Source organism: Oncorhynchus clarkii, chromosome 19, assembly GCF_045791955.1.
Source record: "Oncorhynchus clarkii lewisi isolate Uvic-CL-2024 chromosome 19, UVic_Ocla_1.0, whole genome shotgun sequence".
NCBI lineage: Eukaryota > Metazoa > Chordata > Actinopteri > Salmoniformes > Salmonidae > Oncorhynchus > Oncorhynchus clarkii.
The window spans coordinates 30,818,851-30,841,122 of NC_092165.1; the positions used below are offsets into that span (position 1 = coordinate 30,818,851).

General features: G+C 45.0%; 1 protein-coding gene across 1 annotated transcript in view; it reads right to left on the minus strand.

The window, feature by feature from the left end:
* LOC139375023 (actin-histidine N-methyltransferase-like) overlaps window positions 1-22,272 on the minus strand; it is a 61,293-nt gene that overhangs the window by 6,884 nt on the left and 32,137 nt on the right. The window contains exons 7-10 of the mRNA XM_071116388.1: window positions 6,676-6,734; window positions 6,070-6,184; window positions 3,635-3,709; window positions 1,977-2,143 (exon numbers count right to left, since the gene is read on the minus strand). Of these exons, the coding sequence (XP_070972489.1) occupies window positions 1,977-2,143; window positions 3,635-3,709; window positions 6,070-6,184; window positions 6,676-6,734 (416 nt within the window). The remainder of the gene's footprint in view (window positions 1-1,976; window positions 2,144-3,634; window positions 3,710-6,069; window positions 6,185-6,675; window positions 6,735-22,272) is intronic.

Sequence of the window (22,272 nt, forward strand, 5' to 3'; positions counted from 1 at the left end):
AATCTCTTTAAAACGGCCAATCGGACTCTGGCATCCTTCTAGAGCTCAGACTTCTCGACCTGAAGATCACGGACGTGGTGATTTGACCTCGTTGACCATCAGATGCAGGTACCGTCAGTCCGGTAAAATAAAATGGTTCATTATTTAAATTCATGCTACAGTGCCTCACAAGTGCTAAACCAACTGATCTATTTTGTTATCAACGCTCGAGTTTTGAAATATAATATGGTCTGATTAACAATATTGGCAGGCCAATCATATAGCCAATATGCTGTGATTATGTACTAGGCCTGCTGCCCAAACCTCATTCCCACAAACCTGTTTGAGGTTAATGTACATAGAAAATATCTGAGCAGTAGATATCAGCTTGCTTGCTTTCTGACTGCGAAAGTGACCTCGACTCAGAAAAGGTTGGTGACCACTGCTCTATGTGAAAGCAGCGGTCACTGTATTGAAGCCATTGGACGCCGTTTATCATAGCGCTTTATTACGGGCGATGTGTACAGAACAGAACTTTGCATTTTGTATGAGAATGTGGGCTGGCCCTCGTGGTCTCGTAGATCGCTGCGTTGCACTGTTTTCTGTCTATGAAGCCCTCTTGCATAAACTTCCCCCAACCTTACCTCATTGTGAACCTATAGATGTAAGGGCTACCGGACCGGTGCTCAGGGAGGGCGAACTCTGCACATCTATCTCCACTGGGTTGGGTAGATCTGCTTTTCGTTTCACGTGTGGAGTGATAGACAATGTACTTTAAATTTGAAGGAGTTGGTGCCTCCAGGGCATTTCAGACGGTTATTAGGGTACCTTTCACTGAATAAAGTGTCTGTTTATTATTGGGTTTGGCTTTTTGTGTACATGTTGTTTATACTAGTGTGTTTTAAGGTGTATATACACATGTGTAGTTGAAAGAGTTTATTGTATATTGCGGCGCTATACGGGGCTCATCTGAAAAAGAGACCTGGGTCTCAGCATCGACTTCCTGTCAAAATAAAAGGTTCAAATACAAAACTCACAAAGACAAAAACGTCCACAGTGATCCCTGTATGGCGCGACGCATATAAAACCCTGACCCGTAGGTTAAACTCAGTGAAGGGGCTTGGCAGGTACAGCTTGTGTTAATGGAGGTTAGTGGCCCATGGCGAACTCAGATGTTTAGTATAGCCGCCACTGGTCCATGGTTAACCAAGACCCACTCACATTTAGCATCAGCTGAGTGGAGGGCAAACCCTGATCCCCCGAGGCATCTTTAACATACACTTAATCAATTACAAGTAAATCTCTCATTACCACGGGATATTCCTGGTGTTTTAACCGTGCCGCTTGTAACGGAGAGAGAGAGAGAGAGGGGAGAGAGAGAATATAGGAGGCAGAAAGAGAGAGAAGGGAGGGAGGGAGATACCACTTGGGTCGGTGTGGGCGCTGGTTTCTGTTCCGGCCCAGCAGAAAACGTTGCAGTGTTGTCTCAGAGTAGGCCTCTATACTCTCTATACCATGCGTTTTTCGACCCACAGCGGGCTCTGGTCAAGAGTAATGACCGCATTAAAGGAATGTTAAACCCCTTCCTGGATGGCCTAAAGACAGGAAGCACTCCAGGAGCACGGTTGGCCAGCCCTGGAATAGTGTGCCATTTGTGATGCAGCCTTCATGTCACAGTGCAGCTGTTGTTTTCACAGTAAATTCTTCTCCTGTATGTAGTGTTGTGATAGCGATGGGCAGAGAGAGAAGTAATGTAATAGTAATGCTGCGAGACTAGAGCCTCGGTAATGCGTTTGCAGTGTAATAATGGTCGGCCATGTCCTGCCAATTGTCACATTGATCAATTCACTGAAATTCTGGAAAATATTGCCCTCCTGAAATTACCCGTCTCTGACATAATGGAGAGAGATAATTTGTTTTCTCTCGCGCCACCCCCTCCTTCTCCCTCCATCCCGCCGAGGGAATGCCTGTGTGCGTGCGCGAGCCTCTCTACTTACGAGGGGATGCCAGCGCGAGCCAGCACCTCCGCCTTCATGGCGTACAGCCGTTCACTCTTGGACACGCCCAGTTTGATCTTGACCCTGTCGTGGGCGTTCTCCTTGAAGAAGAAGCCGTTGTGGATCACAAACTCAGCGTTGGACCGCGTCCCATAGAATATGTAAATCTGAGGACAGACGAGAGAACAGTCACTCACCATTAAAAGGGGAAGTTCAGTATTTTACAACTTAATGTTAGACGGTTTTTCTCCCTGAAAACAGGAAAAACTGTATATAAAAAATGTTAAAAACTGCCACTACAAACGTTAGTATTTCATTGGCTGGCAGCTAAAGTCAGCTGAACTTCCCCTTTATCATCCGATTCGAACTCAACCTCTAGAAGGTTCCTGTAGATTGGATCATTTGGATGTAAGCAATGTGGTGAACATTCCACCCACTATTCCTCTGTACCATTTTCCATCATAATCATGTTATCATTTCTGATCTAGTGGAAGCTACACATGGGCACAGAGAATCCCCACACCACTCCACTCGCGGACGGCTCCAACATATTACATCCACATTTACAGATAGCAGAAGGAGTGTGAGAGGTAAAGGAGAGCGAGAGACGGGGCAGGGGATAGAGAGGAGGAGTGATAAAGCTTAGGAGGGAATGTAGCTTAGTGGTTTGTGTGTCTGTGAGCTCAGGCAGGTTCCACGTCCAAAAAAATGGCACCCTATTCCCTATATAGTGCACAGCTTTTTTGTATTTTTTTTACCAGGAACCATAGTGCTCTGGTCAAAAGTAGTACACTAGATAGGGAATAGGGTGCTATTTCAGACACATCCTATGTGAGCTCTGGGGCACTTCGGCCGGACGGTGACATCTGCCGGAGGAATCATAGGATCAAGAGGCTCGACTCCCCATCACCCCCCCCCACACACACACACTTCGCTGTCTCTAAATCTTATCAAATAATTCCCATTCTAAAAAGAGAGAGGTGGAGATGGGGAGGAGAGGGAGCTGTAGAAGTTGGTGTCCCGATTCTCCACCCCTCTCCCAAAGCAGGGATTTAACAACTGTGGAAACCCCCTCCAGCCAATAAGTCAGGCATGGCCCAGCTAACTCACACCCAGCCTGACCTTCTCCCGCTACCTGACATACTTAAAACAATACCTTTATTTAAACTAGGCAAGTCAGTTAAGAACAAATTCGTATTTACAATATTTACAAAACCCTCCCCTCACCCGGACGACGCTGGGCCAATTGTGCGCCACCCTATGAGACTCCCGACCACGGCCTGTTGCGATACAGCCCGGGATCGAACCAGGGCCTGTAGTGACGCCTCTAGTACTGAGATGCAGAGCCTTAAACCGCTGCGCCACTCGAGAGACATAACATCAACACTGGACACCAGTCAGTCATCCAGTCAGGAACCAACCACCTTTAAATTGATATACACATCCATGATGCAATTGGATCGTACGCTTTGCACATAACCCATAATAACTCAACATTATGTACAGGACAAATATGTAAAGTAGGTAAGCCTTGTTCAAGGCAGTACGGCCCACAGGATCCTGTCCCATCTCCTGTTTCTTGTCGCGTGAGGTACATCCCCCTGGACAGGATGCTAGTTTTGTATCGTAGCTAAAGAGTAAACGGCGCCCAGACCCACCTGGTCGTTCTCTTTGTAGTCCTGCAGAGCCACACACTCACACCGGTCATCCTCCAGGTTGTAACCAGTGGTGATCTGTGACACACACAACAGGCAAATTGCAGTTTACGGATTGATTAGTGACAGTTGGAAAAGCTCGTGGAAGCATTTTACATTCGCATTTCAGTTCTTATCCAGAGCGACTTACAGGAGTAATTAGGGTGAAGTGCCTTGCTTAAGGGCACAGACAGATTTTTGTTCACCTAGTCAGCTCAGGGATTCGAACCAGATACCTTTTTGGTTTCTGGCCCAACGCTCTTGGTTTTATATGGACTGGTTCAAATCAAAGTGTATTGAAAGTGCATTTCAAAACATAACACACTTTACAGTGAGACATTTAAAAAGGTGGTTAAAGTGCAGAGCTGCAAAGTGACGCTCCTTCACTGACTGGCAAAACAATTTACAGCATGTTTATTTCATATACTGTACGTGACCAGCTAATCTAACAAATGTACAATATTTTCCCTCTTAGTATGAGACGAGCTGCATATCAAATCCTCCATTCGTTCGGTAACAAACTCAAGGGAATAATGAACAAAAATCATCAAGTCAATTTATTTCAAAACATGAATGTATTGATTTACATATGCTAAACCAATGAGTATATCAATACAAATAATTCCTTTATCCGGATTTAGTGAGAGTTCACAAATGGGCAGAAATTAAGGTAATTGAACGAGCCCGCACCATTTCTCACCCGTGAGCAACACTGCAGGAAGTGGGGCTGAAGACGAGCAATAAAAATGTGGGAATGTGTCGGCGGAACTTGTAACCCCATTCTTATTAAACTAAAACCTAGGGAATACACAGGAAGACATTTTATTACATGTCTTTAAATGACTCGCTTTGTCTACATATCAGGCTTTCACAAATCAAATCTAAGGGGCGTAGATGCAGTTTACATGCACACGCAAAGGAGGAGATCTTACCGCTCCTTTACGATCATTCACTGAATACAATCAAAGCCAAATGATTGCGATAAATCTAAAAAAGGACCCATGAGATGAGCGTAACCATTTTAGGAAAAAACTTTACACTGGTGTGGTTTCTCTCAAATCTACAATTATCTACAGCAGCTTTTTTTTTTACAAAAAAAAAAAAAAGAGGATTTTAAAACTAATTTAATTAAAACCTCTCGCACAGTGGGTAGAGGATGTTTGTGTGCAGTTGTGAAACAGGGCTCCGTTTCAGGCCGCGCAACAGGGCCCCGTTTCAGGCCGCGCAACAAGGCCCCGTTTCAGGCCGCGCAACAAGGCCCCGTTTCAGGCCGCGCAACAAGGCCCCGTTTCAGGCCGCGCAACAGGGCCCCGTTTCAGGCCGCGCAACAAGGCCCCGTTTCAGGCCGCGCAACAGGCCCCGTTTCAGGCCGCGCAACTTTTCAGCAGTGGTGGAAAAAGTACCCAAATTGTCAAAGATACCTTAATAGAAAATGACTCAAGTAAAAGTCACCCTGTAAAATACAACTTGAGTAAAAGTCTAAAAAGTATTTGGATTTAAATATACCTAAGTTTCAAAGGGAAAAGTAATTGCTAAAATATACTTAAGTATCAAAAGGAAAAGTATAAATAATTTAAAATTGCTTATATTAATAAGCAAAGGAGACAGCATCATTTTATTTATTTCTGTTTTCTTTCATTTACAGATCGCCACGGACACACTCCAACATCATTTACAGATCGCCACGGACACACTCCAACATCATTTACAGATCGCCACGGACAAACTCCAACATCATTTACAGATCGCCACGGACACACTCCAACATCATTTACAGATCGCCACGGACACACTCCAACATCATTTACAGATCGCTACGGACACACTCCAACATCATTTACAGATCGCCACGGGCACACTCCAACATCATTTACAGATCGCCACGGGCACACTCCAACATCATTTACAGATCGCCACGGGCACACTCCAACATCATTTACAGATCGCCACGGACACACTCCAACATCATTTACAGATCGCCACGGACACACTCCAACATCATTTACAGATCGCCACGGACACACTCCAACATCATTTACAAACTAAACATTTGTGTTTAGTGAGTCCACCAGATCAGGTAGTAGGGATGGCCAGGGATGTGCGTGAATTTGAGAATTTTCCTGTCCTACTAAGCATTCAAAGTGTAACGAGTACTTCTGGGTGTCAGGGAAAATGTACGAAGCAAGAAGTTCTCTTTAGGGACGTAGTGAAGTAAAAAATAAAAAGTTGTCAAAAATAAAAAATGGTAAAGTACAGACACCCCCCCCAAAAAATACTCAAGTAGTACTTGAAAGTATTTTTACTTTCCACCACTGCGTTTCAGCCGTGATATAGTGTATTTGTGTATATCTGTGTATATACACTATATTAGTGTATATCTGCGTGTTTGTAGTACTCACCAGACCGTTGGTATGGTTACACATGTCCCAGAGGGGGATGAGGGCGAGGGTGACGCGGCTACCGTCCTCTGTAGGAATCTGGTTCTGACGGGTCATCACCGAGGAAACCGCCCATCTATAGGGGTCAAAGGTCACGGTCAGCCAATTATCACATCAGCAACAAGACCCACTTTCCTGGACTAACCAATCGCAACAAGGGCCCTGTGATTTTCCGACATTCCAAACTGGGCTAACAGCGGTTCCTCCAAAAAGCCTTTGGCGCCACGGTGACAAGATAACACACGCCGTCCCAGCTCCGTCATTCCCACAACACGTTGCCCGGCGGGAGCGGAGGTCTGCGTCACACTCAACACAAATGGGAAGATGAAAAGAGGCCGCCGATAAATGATTCCCTCAAAACAAAAGAGCGAGGAGAATAAACGCTCCGTTTAAAAAATAAATTTAAAAAACGGGCCATCCTGGACGCCGGCAGTTGTTCTACATTCTCAGACTGTCTAACAGGCACGGACGGACATGCGCCGTGCGCACACAAAAAGTGGGGTGGAGGGCAAGCATTTCAAAAGCAGGCCGACGCGGGCACACACACACACACACACACACACCAACCTGTAGTCGTCGTACGTAAAGGCGTCCTTCAAGGGCAGTTTACTGGTGGTCGGATGAGTCTGGAAATTAAAGGTTAGGAGGAGAGAAAAAGAAGGACAGACGGAGGATGGGAGAAGAGAGAGAATACAAAAAATTAAATAATAAATCAGTGTGGAATTTGGTTATGCAGCTGATACTAACGAGAGTGTGTTAGTGGTGTGTGTAAATGTGTGTGAGGGGTGTGTTATTGAGTGCCATGCGTGTGTCTGTTAGAGGTGCGCGCATGTGTTAGCGTCCACGGTGCAAGCTAGGATCAGGATGGCGTTAGACCCCCATACATCACTGTCAACTTAATTTGTTGTGCCCAGCAGCCGTCATAAATCTGCTTCATCAATTTGGGTGACAGAGAGCCACCAGTGACACAGGAATCTACATTTAAAGCCACACACTGGACGCCTCCAAGGGCTCATTTACAACCTAGCAGGAGCTAGAGGGAGGGGGACTAGCACACTTCACGCCTAGAGAGAGAGAGAGCGTGAGCAGAGAGAGAGCGCGAGCAGAGAGAGAGAGAGAGAGAGCGCGAGCAGAGAGAGAGAGAGAGAGAGAGAGAGAGAGAGCGCGAGCAGAGAGAGAGAGAGAGAGCGCGAGCAGAGAGAGAGAGAGCGCGAGCAGAGAGAGAGAGCGCGAGCAGAGAGAGAGAGAGCGCGAGCAGAGAGAGAGAGAGCGCGAGCAGAGAGAGAGAGAGCGCGAGCAGAGAGAGAGAGCACGAGCAGAGAGAGAGAGAGCGCGAGCAGAGAGAGAGAGCGCAAGCAGAGAGAGAGAGCGCAAGCAGAGAGAGAGAGAGCGCGAGCAGAGAGAGAGAGAGAGAGCGCGAGCAGAGAGAGAGAGAGAGAGCGCGAGCAGAGAGAGAGAGAGAGAGAGAGAGAGAGAGAGCGCGAGCAGAGAGAGAGAGAGAGAGCGCGAGAGAGAGAGAGAGAGAGAGAGAGAGCAGAGAGAGAGAGAGAGCGCGAGCAGAGAGAGAGAGCGCGAGCAGAGAGAGAGAGCGCGAGCAGACAGAGCGCGAGCGCGAACAGAGCGCGAGCGCGAACAGAGAGCGAGCGCGAACAGAGAGAGAGCGCGAACAGAGAGAGAGCGCGAACAGAGAGAGAGCGCGAACAGAGAGAGAGCGCGAACAGAGAGAGAGCGCGAACAGAGAGAGAGCGCGAACAGAGAGAGAGCGCGAACAGAGAGAGAGCGCGAACAGAGAGAGAGCGCGAACAGAGAGAGAGCGCGAACAGAGAGAGAGCGCGAACAGAGAGAGAGCGCGAACAGAGAGAGAGCGCGAACAGAGAGAGAGCGCGAACAGAGAGAGAGCGCGAACAGAGAGAGAGCGCGAACAGAGAGCGCAGAGAGAGCGCAGAGAGAGAGAGAGCTCAGAGAGAGAGCACAGAGAGAGAGAGAGCGCAGAGTGAGAGCACAGCGAGAGCGCAGAGAGAGAGCACAGAGAAAGAGAGCGAGCAGAGGGAGCAGAGAGAGCGAGCAGAGGGAGCGAGCAAGCTTCGACAATGTACAGACTCAGTGAGCATAGCCTTGCTATTGAGAAAGGCCGCCGTGGGCAGACCTGGCTCAACAGAAGACAGGCTATTTGCACACTGCCCACAAAATGAGGTGGAAACTGAGCTGCACTTCCAAACCTCCTACACAAAGAATTAGAAAACAAACCCAATTTTGATAAACTCCCATATCTACTGGGTGAAATACCACAGTGTGCCATCGCAGCAGCAAGATGTGTGACCTGTTGCCACAAGAAAAAGGGCAACCAGCGACGAACAAACACCATTGTAATTCCAACCTATATTTATTTTCCCTTTTGTACTTTAACTATTTGCACGTTACAACACTCTATACAGACATGACATTTCAAATGTCTATATTATTTTGGAACTTCTGTAAGTGTAATGTTAACTGTTCATTTTATTGTTTATTTCACTTCTGTTAATTCTCTACTTCACTTGCTTTGGCAATGCAAACATATGTTTCCCATGCCAATAAAGCCCCTTGAATTGAATTGAGCGAGCAGAGAGCGAGCGAGGGGGCAGAGAGCGAGCGAGGTGGCAGAGAGCGAGCGAGGTGGCAGAGAGCGAGCGAGGGGGCAGAGAGCGAGCGAGGGGGCAGAGAGCGAGCGAGGGGGCAGAGAGCGTAGCACCGGGGTCTATTAACGGTGCTTCCTGAAGCTCTTTCCCCTGTCCCCAACATGCAAAGGGAGCTGCAGTAAAAATAGACTCGAGTTCAGTAGGAAACCCAGAGTAAGACATTGTAGCGAAGGCTCTCGCTCGGTTACACACACAACCACCTCGTGGTGTACGTGTGGTGGTAGGTCATTAACACAACGTGTCTGACTGATCGGCCTGTTTACCCATCGGTCTCTTCAAAGTAGTATTCCGTGGATTATAATAGGGAGTGTTGAGGGAGTTGACATACACAGGCTAGGCTGGTTAAGGTAAGAGCGGTCACATCATCTTTCTCCCACTGGGCGGATGGCTGGTGTGGCAGGGTGGGTGCGTGTAATAGAGACAGTCTGGCAGTGACACTGATTCATCCCTACAGTAAAGTGAGGAGAATCACGCTCACTGGGCCACATGACGCGCACTGTCCAACCCTAACCCACCCCCCCCCTACCTCAAATAAGCCTAAAGTTCAATAGAAGGTGCTACTTTAACTCTTAGACACTCAGACGATGGGTTGACAGGGTGTTCCCAAATATTGAGGCACGGTGATGGGATAACACCCCAGCAGCTCCCTCTTCCTCCCCCACCCTGGTTGTGACTGAGAGGTAGGGGTGCGGAGGAGCAGTGTTGAGCCTCGTCCTGCTCCGACATCCATTAAAAGATAAGAGTCTCGGCTGGCGGATGGATCCTAGCGGAGAGGAGGGGCGTCGTCGAGCCCAGCAGCCATACCTGATCCCAGGCTGGGGCCTGTCTGCTGCCTGACTGTGGACGTGACATGGAAGGGCAGGAGAGGAAGAGGAGAAGCACACATTGATCGGGCGCTGCGCCAACCGGTGTATTTACACGTATAGCCTTTCAAAGGGGTTGGGATCCAACCTGAAGTAACTGTAGCAGATATTTGCCTTGTAGATTTTCTTGCCTTCGTCCAAGATGAAAAAGTTACCAGAATGGTAAATCCTGACCGTTGTGAATGTAAATAAATAACATTTTTCCCGCCATGTTACAGTGTATGACGGCGGGATGCGCCCCACACGGCGTGGGTCTCCATCGTTCTCATTTGACTCGTCAGAGAGGGAGAGAAGGTTAGACAGATGGATACCTGGAGCGCCTCAGAGAGGAAGGGAAACGACACCACCGGGACACTAAACCATTTCTCATCTCACACACACACACACTCCAAGGTTACTTTGCATTCGCTGCATACAGAGGTCACCTTATGAGATCCGCACACACAAAACTACAAACACACACAGTCCCCACTGGAAGGGAGAGGCACTCTGCTATGCTTCACTTAGAAAGACATGTAGAACTGACTGACTGTGTGTGTGGATCACAAGGAAGGGGGGCTGGGATGGACTGGACAGGGAGGGAGAGAAGAGGTTTTTTTTTGTCAGTCTCCAAGCCACTCAACATGTACGGAAGGTACAATCAGGTCAATTCAATTCAAAGCCAATGCGACAAGCTAATTTTCCAGCCCGGTCATCTGCGGCCGGCCCGCTTTAGAAAAACAGAGAGAGGCTGACGTTGACAGTAGTCATTACACTGACACCAGCCCCCAACCTGAGCAGAGGACAGGAGAGAGGAATGAGAGACGGGGGAGGGGGGCAGAAGAGGGATGAGTGAGGGAAGAAGGAGTAGAGGAGAGCAAAGGAGAGGGAAAGGATGAAGAGGTGCGGCAAAGATGACAAAATAATGAAAGAGTGAGCGTGGAGAGGGGGTGAAAGGAGACAGTGGAGAAGAGAGGAAATGTGGCCAGGACACACACACACACACACACCAAGCCAACCGAGAAGGAGAGTTCACAAAGTTAGGAGGAGACATCTCAACACATCACCTTACTTTCACTGTTCAACACCACGGCCATGAGGTGTCTGGGCTTCCGGCACAACTCCATCACCCCACAAAAGGAATAACATATTAGAGATGCTGCTGTTCCCCCACATGTTCTTTTACCATAATTAGAGTCATTTACATTTCTTGTTTTTTTCCCCCAGTTGTTCTGTTTCCTGATGTTTGCTTATTAAAGTCTTTGGGTTTTAGCAGCAGTATATAACACCTATGTGCTATTATTATAACATGGGCGGGAAAACAACTATGCTCACGGCATCAGTATTACATTCATATTTTACCTTCATATCACACATATCATATGTACAACCCACCACTACCACCTTGTGGTCATTGTTGGTACTGTCTTTATATAGAGGCGACTAGGGGTGTAATCTTTAGTTTTGTTCCGTTTACCTCTGTTTGGTTCCTAGTGACGACACTCCTGCTGTCAAGACCACAAAACAAAACATTTCTGTCAAATAGCAGCCACTTTATAATTCACTATTCTCCTTAATTCAGTCAAATGCATGAAAGCAAAGATTGAGAGGAAAAGGTAACTAGGGATGAGGGTGAGTACTCAATTCAAAGTCTGCACCAGATTCTAAACGAGTAATTAACAAGTGAAATGTATAAACCCTGACCAAGTAATGTTTACTTTCGTGGAGTAAGTACAATGAAAATATTTCAAATGACATGATGAATGATATTAGGACTAGTAATAAACCATAATCTAGCCCTCCATTTGGCAAATCTCTATCCACCTGATTCCTGCTTACAAGCTAAAGCAGGAAGCGCCAGTGACTCACTCACTCAATATGGAAGTGGTCTGATGACGCAGTTGCTAAGCTACACTACTGTCTTGCTAGCACAGACTGGAATATGTTCCGGAATACATCCGATGGCATTGAGGAGTGTGTCGATGAAGTAGTCCCCATAGTGACCGTACATACATAAACCAGAAGCCATGGATTACAGGCAACATCCCCACTGAGCTAAAGAGTAGAGCTGCCTCTTTCAAGGACTGGGACACTAACCCATCCCGCTATGCACTCCGACGAACCAATCAACAGGCAATCAGATGTGGCAGGGCTTGCAAACCATTACAGACTACAAAAGGAAACCCAGCCACGAGCTGCCCAGTGACACGAGCCTACCAGGCAAACAACACTAAAGCATGCATGAGTGCACCAGCTGTTCCGGACGACTATGTGATCATGGTCTCAATAGCCGATGCGAGTAACACCTTTAAAAAGGTGAACTGGCAAGTGTCTTCACTGACATTTTCAACCTGTCCCTGACAGAGTCTGTAATACCAACATGTCTTAAGCAGACCACCATAGTCCCTGTGCCCAAGGTAACCTACCTAAATGACTACCGACACCTAGTACTCACATCTCTAGCCATGAAGTGCTTTGAGAGGCCAGAAACCCTAGACCCACTCCAATTTGAAGACCGCACCAACAGCCCGCACTGGCGTGGTGCCAGGACAACAACCTCTCCCTCAGTGTATCAAGACAAAGGAGCTGATCATGGACTACAGGAAAAGGAAGATCGAGTACACCCCCATTCACATCGACGGGGCTGTCATGGAGCAGTTTGAGAGCTTCAAGTTCCTTGGTGTCCACATCACCAACAAACTAACATGGTCCAAACACACCAAGACAGTCGTGAAGAGGGCACGACAACGCCTATTCCCCCTCGGCAGACTGAAAAGATTAGGCATGGGTCGTCAGGTCCTCAAAAAGTTCTACAGCTGCTCCATCGAGAGCATCCTTACTGGTTGCATCACCGCCTGGTATGGCAACTACTCGGCATCCAACCGCAAGGTGCTACAGAGGGTCGTGCATATGGCCCTAGTCAGACCGTTCTCTCTGCTACCACATGGCAAGCGGCGCCGGAGAGCCATGTCTGGGTCCAAAAGGCTCCTTAACACCTTCTACCCCCAAGCCATAAGACTGCTGAACAGTTAATCAAATGGCCACCCAGACTATTTGCATAAACCCCCCCGCCTGCTTTATGCTGCTGCTACTCGCTGTTTATCATCTATGCATAGTGACTTTACCCCTACCTACATGTACATATTACCTCAACATGTACCCCCGCACATTGACTCGCTACAGGTACCCTCTGTATATATAGCCTCGTCATTGTTATTTTATTGTGCGACATCTGTTTTTTTTACTTTTAGTTTATTCAGTCAATATGATCTTAACTCTTCATTTTCTTAAAGCTGCATTGTTGGTTAAGGGCTCGTAAAGTAAGCATTTCACAAAAAGGTCTCCACCTGCTGCATTCGGCGCATGTGACAAATACAATTCTACTTTTGATTTGAGCCACCCACCTTCAACGGAGAACTAAGAAACATTTCATCAAAAACATGTCAACACACCAGTCCAGATCAGCCAAGAGACAATGACAAACGCGAACTATTGCCATGATGAATATTTCATATTGAGGTCTCATCTCGACAGTAATGTGAAATGTGAATGTTTTTTTCCTCTTCTCTAATTGAGTTATTTAAATGACAGAAACAAAGCGCTCGAACTAAAGAAAGTGAAAATAATTTAGAGAAATGTTATTTTCTTATTGCTCCTCCAGTTCCTTTGCTAAGAAAGGGGACGACAGAACCTAAAGAGAGTCGTCTGGTCCACGAGCCCAAATGTCACCCTACACAGTGCACTACTATTGACCAACGCCCTATGGCTCTAATGCGTTTGAGACGCAGCCCTAGTATTCATTGGTTTGATCAAAAGGGAGAGCTGGAATGAATACCTCATTTTAACATGTCAGTTAATAACTTTAAATTAGCATACTGGGAGAGAGATTTGCATCACAATATCTGCCTTGCGTTTCTTCGATTTCATAATAAAACTGTAATCACGTCGTCTCTCCGTCTTCCTCTCTGAAGCTACCTACAGCTGTCTACAGATAAACCTTTCAAACCTAACGGCTAGAGAGGAGCGGTACCGGTATTAACCCCTAAGTAGTCGACCATTCAACCATTATGAATTTTATATCTACAGTATAGAGCCTGTATTTTATCATGCCGCTCATGTGGAAATTTCAGTCATAGATTGCTTGAGAACGTTGTGAATGACACCGACTCTCCCCCCAAAATGTGAATAAAGATCATAAATGTGTTGTATATATTGTGGTAAATATCATGTTACAGTACTCACCCACAAACACTGTCTGTATCCCAAATGGCACCGTATTCTCTATAGTCACTACTGTCACCAAAAGATGTACACAATATAGTGAAGAGCAATAGTAGTGCATCCACCAATCACACAGGAGCTGTTTTCAGTTCAGACTAAGAGCTTTAGGAGAAGAAACAGCTCCTCCTGTTGGTAATACGATGGTCATACAGGACAGGAACCACCCATGCCTGCCCCTCTCTCTCTGTGTCATTAGCAGCTTATCAGGTGCTCTGAAATTGGGTGCAAGAGTCAATTCTGAAGCTGCTCTCCTCATTTCCCTACAGCTGGGAGCCTCTTCAAACCCAATCCCTCTCGCCGGGCACCCACTGACAGACAGGTGGACGTGCAAAGACCGAGAGATGGAAGGACAGAGAGATGTAAGGACGGGAAAGGAGAGAGAGAGGGGCAGACAGAGAGAGACCTGACTGACTTTTAACAAGAGCCAAAACAAACCCAGCACAGAGATTTACTCTGTACCTGGCTTCAAGGTGAACGTTATACAGCGATAGCTCTTTCTTTAGGAGATCAATCAAGGCTTTGGATCTGCGAGTTTGACGACACTAAGAACTGGGATCTGAATTGAAGGTTCCAAAGTTCACATGAACACCGTCTGGCACAAAAATATATCACAGAAAGAGTCAGAATTGTTAGAAATAATTCTGTGGGAAAGTTAACCTGAGCATGCCCAAATAAAAAGGTAGTCATCTGAAAATTAAACCATGTTCATAATTATCCTTAAGGTCTATATGGAGTTAAGGCTTTACTTGAAAAGTTTAAGTAGGAAATTGGAAGAATTTCAGCTTCAAAACAGCTTCAGTCAATCACATTTCATGGCTTTTTGAAACGAGATCACAGAATTTGTTTCGCCACTCACAGCTGTCCCCCAGTGTCCGTTATGAAGAAAAAGTGTCTTGAGTTGTATTTGTGTGTTCTACTTTCCTGTAGAAATAGGGGGTGACTGGACAGGCAATTTTAACATCCATATTTCGTTCTTTTTTTTGTTTTTGGGGGGGGGGGGGGGGGGGGGGTGGAGTAAAACATGCACCTTACAGGGCTCCCGAGTGGCGCAGCGGTCTAAGACACTGAATCTCAGTGCAAGAGGTGTTACTACAGTCACTTGTTCAAATCCAGGCTGCTTCACATCCGGCCGTGATTGGGAGTCCCATAGGGCGCCGTATAATTGGCCCAGCATCGTCAGGGTTTGGCCGTCACTTGTTCTCAACTGACTTTCCTAGTTAAATAAAAGGTTAAATACAAAATAAACTAGGCCTACTATATTTATTTCTCAACTGTCCTAATATTAAAACACATTGCTTATATTTACAACAGGAGTATAGCCGACCTGTATGGCATGAAAATGAACCACGTGAAAAAATTGTCCTCATTTACTATTTAAAGTGCAAAGATGACATGTATTTTTCCCCACTGCCCCTGTTTCGATACAGGTGCATGATAATGGTCCACATACAGTGGGGAGAGCAAGTATTTGATGCCGATTTTGCAGGTTTTCCTACTTACAAAGCATATAGAGGTCTGTAATTTGTATCATCATAGGTACACTTCAACTGTGAAAGACGGAATCTAAAACAAAAATCCAGAAAATCACATTGTATGATTTTTAAGTAATCAATTTGAATGTTATTGCATGACATAAGTATTTGATACATCAGAAAAGCAGAACTTCATATTTGGTACAGAAACCTTTGTCTGCAATTACAGAGATCATACATTTCCTGTAGTTCTTGACCAGGTTTGCACAAACTGCAACAGGGATTTTGGCCCACTCCTCCATACAGACCTTCTCCAGATCCTTCAGGTTTCGGGGCTGTCGCTGGGCAATATGGACTTTCAGCTCCCTCCAAATATTTTCTATTGGGTTCAGGTCTGGAAACTGGCTAGGCTACTCCAGGACCTTGAGATGCTTCTTACGGAGCCACTCCTTAGTTGCCCTGGCTTTGTGTTTTGGGTCATTGTCATGCTGGAAGACCAAGCCACAACCCATCTTCAATGCTCTTACTGAGGAAAGGAGGTTGTTGGCCAAGATCTCGCGATACATGGCCCCATCCATCCTCCTCTCAATACGGTGCAGTCGTCCTGTCCCCTTTGCAGAAAAGCATCCCAAAGAATGATGTTTCCACCTCCATGCTTCACGGTTGGGATGGTGTTCTTGGGGTTGTACTCATCCTTCTATTCCTCCAAACACAGCGAGTGGAGTTTAGACCAAAAAGCTATATTTTTGTCTCATCAGACCACATGACCTTCTCCCATTCCTCCTCTGGATCATCCAGATGGTCATTGGCAAACTTCAGACGGGCCTGGACATGCGCTGGCTTGAGCAGGGGGACCTTGCGTGCGCTGCAGGATTTTAATCCATGACGGCGTAGTGTGTTACTAATGGTTTTCTTTGAGACTGTGGTCCCAGCTCTCTTCAGGTCATTGACCAGGTCCTGTCGTGTAGTTCTGGGCTGATCCCTCACCTTCCTCATGATCATTGATGCCCCACGAGGTGAGATCTTGCATTGAGCCCCAGACCGAGGGTGATTGACCGTCATCTTGAACTTCTTCCATTTTCTAATAATTGCGCCAACTGTTGTTGCCTTCTCACCAAGCTGGTTGTCTATTGTCCTGTAGCCCATCCCAGCCTTGTGCAGGTCTATAATTTTATCCCTGATGTCCTTACACAGCTCTCTGGTCTTGGCCATTGTGGAGAGGTTGGAGTCTGTTTGATTGAGTGTGTGGACAGGTGTCTTTTATACAGGTAACGAGTTCAAACAGGTGCAGTTAATACAGGTAATGAGTGGAGAACAGGAGGGCTTCTTAAAGAAAAACTAACAGGTCTGTCAGAGCCAGAATTCTTACTGGTCGGTAGGTGATCAAATACTTATGTCATGCAATAAAATGTTAATTAATTACTTAAAAATCATGTGATTTTCTGGATTTTTGTTTTAGATTCCGTCTCTCACAGTTGAAGTGTACCTATGATATAAATTACAGACCTCTACATGCTTCGTAAGTAGGAAAACCTGCAAAATCGGCAGTGTATCAAATACTTGTTCTCCCCACTGTATTATTTATACATAAACACAAGATTAAATCAAGAATAGTCTGATGGGTGACAATATTAACTAAAGTGGCCAAATAACTTCTTAAAATTAAGCACATGAATCCACTTTACAAGGCGTATAGAGCTTAACTGGTATACATAAGCAGCGCGTGAGTTTGGGGAAGATAATTTTCACCATAGAAATGCACCCTTATCATAAAAGCATTACATGCATAATTGCATTTGCGGTCAATTTTGATAATGGTGTTTTCTGCTAATGGAACATTTGAGCTTATAGCCTACTGCCATGTGTGAGCATTGCTGCGCTTATGTGAAGAAATAGCCTAATCGTTTTTCAACATTTTAAGCTAAAAGTTCTGATCTGTTGCATTAGCCTCATTGCGTAAAAAAAAAATTCTTGATGCTAGTGGTTGTATTAATTTGGGATCTATCGCATCCCACAACTGTCCCAGACTATGTTTGGAATATTTATTTCTCGCACAGAATAGGGTGACTTTTATACTATGGGGAACAGTAGATTAACATTGGCTAGTGCTTTTGCTGTTCGTAAGGCCTACTCATCTCGTTGGTTGACGAAAATTAAAGATGGACAGTTCTTCAAATATCGTCAAGATGCACCTCCGAATTGGATAAGGACGCGCACAGTTGTGTCCCCGATGTGTCGGTCTTCACTTGTAGCCTGTGAGAAAGACCCAATCACGTGATGGAGGGCCATGTGAGTGAGATATGATTCGGAGCGCTCAGCATTCAGGGAGAAGGGCACAACGGCCACAAAAGGCATGGATTTTTTTAGGGTGCATTACGGCTACATAAAATGATATAAAATTCTAGGCATTATCAAGTGCTTGTCAAATTGTGAATGAGAGACTGATGAAGTGTGTACAGCCTGCGCAAAAAACAAAGCAGAGCTCATACCTTTCAAGCAACTTTTTTCAAATCATTAGTCTCAAAATGCAGCCTTACAATGTATTAAACATCTAAACGTAAAGCTCAACGTTTGTAGAACACCTAAAGTTACATTAACTCTAAATTAAGCATATAGGAGTACCGATTTGTGTTAACCACTCAACACAGAATAGCCAGCCGTAAGTGCGCACTCCCCCAAATCAATTGGAGAAAAAAATCCTTTCTATTTTATTCAAGCTGGTACAGGTACATAGATCGTAGATGTTCCAAACTTCTGCATCAGTGACTTGTAGGCTGTGTGGAAGCCTACAAGTTAATGTTAATTAACTGTCAATTACCGTGAGACAGTTATTTGCTTGACAATCACCAGCTGACAAAATTGTGACCCGCCACAGCCCTAACTGTTTCTTAGATAGAAAGACGAGAAGAGTGTTTAGAAACAATATGTGAAAAGTCCAAGTGTCTTTTTCAAATTTACTCCTCAGTCTACCCATGGCAAACACACACAGAAGAGACTGTCTACACACAACATACGTTTCAAGATTTTTGCAAAGTCAGCAGCAGAAGTTGTGCAAAGCCCGTACAGGCAGGCAGTATCGCATCCTCCTTCCTGATCAACAGTTGTTGCAATCTCAGGGTCATGGGAGTGTTGCACAATGTTGCAATCATGAACAAAGCTTTGTTTTAGGTGCAATGAAACGCAACTTTTACTAGAATATCCCAAATGACAACGCATGGACAGAGCCCTCCCACTCACCTGGGATGACCTTGTAGGAGTCTTTAGAAAAACTAGTTAGAATAGGAGCATTTTAATTTAATGAGTTATGAGAAGTGAAGCAGACCCATATGCATTGGGTGCATTACCTAATTAGGGGTGTCCACCCACAGTGCCTAGAATGACAAATCATTTTATTTTACTCATCTTAACAGAACATGTAACTCGAGGATGCAACGGCAGGTGTCCTTACCGAATTCCGATTTGCACTTTGAAGATGCCACATTTACTTTTCCTCAGGCAACAAGACGAGTAATGAACATCGAAAATTCTCTAGCCTATGTCAATCTAATATACATATAGAAAAGTTTACCTATTCTAATGGTCAGCTTTCATTCTGTGTGAGAAATAGCCAATTCCGATGGCACGATAGACCTCAAATGCATACAACCAGTAGGCTACAGTACATTTTTTAAAAAACTTTAAAAAGCAATGAGGCTGATGCAACTGACCATAACGATTAGCTAAATATTTATAAACTATTATTTATTCACATCATAATCACAGCAATGCGCACAAGGCAGTAGCCTACACTTGAATGTTCATTCCATAATGCAATTAGTGGGAAAATACTGTTGTCAAAAGCACACGCCAGCAGTTTCACCTGACAGATTACATAATTTTTTTTAAAGAAGGGAGATCTAAAGATGCAACAAATTTCATGGGTTGATAATATGACTAAGATTGTGCCTTTTGGCTACTGGACAATGAAAGAAAGTTTAAGGAAAAAAATGATATTTATAAAAAATGTGCCTCTACACTGAACAAAAAAATAAATGCAAAATGCAACAATTTCAAAGATTTTACAGTCACAGTTCATAAGAAAATCAGTCAATTGAAATGAATAAATTTGCCCCTAATCTATGGATTTCACATGACTAGGAATAAAGATATGAATCTGTTAAAAAAATAAAATAGGGGCGTTGGTCAGAAAACCAGTCAGTATCTGGTGTGACCACCATTTGCGTCACCAAGTGCGATGCATCTCCTTCACATAGAGTTGATCAGGCTGTTGATTGTGGCCTGTGGAATACAATGGCTCTTCAATGGTTATTGCGAAGTTGCTGGATATTGGCGGGAACTGGAACATGCTGTCATACCAGTCGATTTAGAGCATCCCAAACATGGGTGACATGTCTAGTGAGTATGCAGGCCGTGGAAGAACTGGGACATTTTCAGCTTCCAGGAATTGTGTACATATCCTTGCGACACGGGGCCATGCATTATCATGCTGAAACTGCAGATTAATGGAATCTCGTCGCAGTATCTCTGTGCATTCAAATTGCCATAGATAACATATAATTGGGTTCATTGTCTGTAGCTTATGCCTGCCCATACCCTAACCCCACCAGCACGGGGCACCTTGTTCACAACGTTGAAATCAGCAAACCACTCGCCCACACAACGCCATACATGCAGTCTGCCCGGTTGACACTAGGATATAGTTGACACTAGGATTCCGTGAAGAGCACACTTCTCCAGCGTGCCAGTGGCCGACTGAAGTCGGTTACCAGGCTGAACTGCAGTCAGGTCAAGAACCTGGTGAGATGGATAAGAACGCAGATGAGCTTCCCCGAAGACTGTTTCTGGCAGTTTTTGCAGCCATTTTTTGTTGTGCAAACCCAGTTTCATCAGCTGTCCGGGTGGCGGGTCTCATACGATCCCACAGGTAAAGAAGCCACAAGGTGGAGGTCCTGGGCTGAGAAAGAAGCTTTTTGTGCATATGGAAAATTTCTGGGATCTTTTTTTTCAGCTCATGAAACATGGGACCAACACTTCACATGGTGCGTTTATATTTTTGTTCTGTATATATGGTATGCCAACAGTGTGCAACAATGCATCATTTATCATAACCATCCCAGATAACCAATCCTAATGGCTTCATATACAGTGCCTTCGGAAAGTATGACTTTGTCCACATTTTGCGACGTTACAGCCTTATTCTAAATGGTCGCCCCCCCCCCCCCCCCCCAATCTACAAACAATACCCCAAAAAGACAAAGCAAAAATAGGTTAGAATTGGTAAATTTATTACAAATAAAAAAACCTGAAATCTCACATTGACCCTTTACTAAGTTCTTTGTTGAAGCACCTTTGGCAGCGATTACAGTCTCGAGTCTTCTTGGGTATGATGCTACAAGCTTATCACACCTGTATTTCGGGTGGCTTCTCCCATTCTTCTCTGCAGATCCTCTCAAGCTCTGTCAGGTTGGATGGGGAGCGTTGCTGCACAGCTATTTTCAGGTCTCTCCAGAGATGTTCGATCAGGTTCAAGTCCAGGCTCTGGCTGAGCCACTCAATGACATTCAGAGACATGTCCAAAAGCCACTCCTGCGTTGTATTGGCTGTGTGCTTAAGGGCGGCCAGCTCTCAGAAGAGAAATGGTGGTTCATAACTTACTCACTTTAAGAATGTGTTCTTGGGGACCTTCAAAGCTGCAGAAATGTTTTGGTACCCTTGTCCAGATCCGTGCCTCGACACAATCTTGACTCGTAGCTCTAAGGACAATTCCTTTGACCTCATGGCTTGGTTTTTGCTCCGACATGCACGGTCAACTGTGGGACCTTATATAGGAGGCAGAACCTTTTGAAATCATGTCCAGTCTTTTGAATTTTACCACAGGTGGAATCCAATCAAGTTGTAGAAACAGCTCAAGGATGATCAATGGAAACAGGATGCACATTTCGAGTCTCATAGAAAAGGGTCTGAATACTTATGGAGTATTGTGAGTAGATTGATGAGGGAAAAAATTATTAGAGTAAAGGCTGAAAACGTAACAAAATGTGGAAAAAGTGAAGGGGGCTGAATACCTTCTGAATGCACTGTATATTAGAGTGAAAAACATGTAATAACAGAATAAAATACAACACTGAAGTGATTCGCATCTCACGTCTGGAACAATTATTCTCAAAGAACAATCACTTGAAATGGGGCTCAATTCGGCAAGTTGAAAGACATTTTCAGGGTTACAACCAAACTCTGTCTTTTCAATAGACAGGTGTTCGATTTACTTTATCAGACCAGTTTCTTGGAATTTTCTATACGGATTAACAATTCTACATTGAACACTGCATGGGGATGAATTATGGCCACAGCATCAGTTTGATCCGGAAGTCTATTGACACACCAAAATGTGTCAGTTTAAGCTAGAGATATCTGTTTTCATGCATGGGCTGCGTCTCAATCCACCACGTCAGCCTTGCGCATCTGCAGTCGAAGGTGGCTGAGCTACAGTGGTGTTTGTCAGACCAGGAGACGGGTCTTAATGACCGACGAAAATAAGCTCCGTCTTTATCAAACTAATATTTGTGCATATTTTCAGTGTGGTAATAGCCTAGGCTAACCAATTCTAAATGCCACTAGCAATTTAACAAAAGTAGGGTCGTAACTGAGGTAAGTTGACACAGCCACAAAGTAATGAACCCTGCTTGTTTCTACAATTTTGCATCTAAAAATCTGATTTTAAACCTAACCCTTAACCACACAGTTAAAAACTTATGCCTAACCTTAAATTAAGACCAAAAAGCACATTTCTGTTTATGAATTTTCATAGAGCCAATTTTGACTTTGTGGGTACCGTAACTAGTGACAACCACAAAGTAGCCTAAACAGACAATTATGCAAATATTCCAAAAC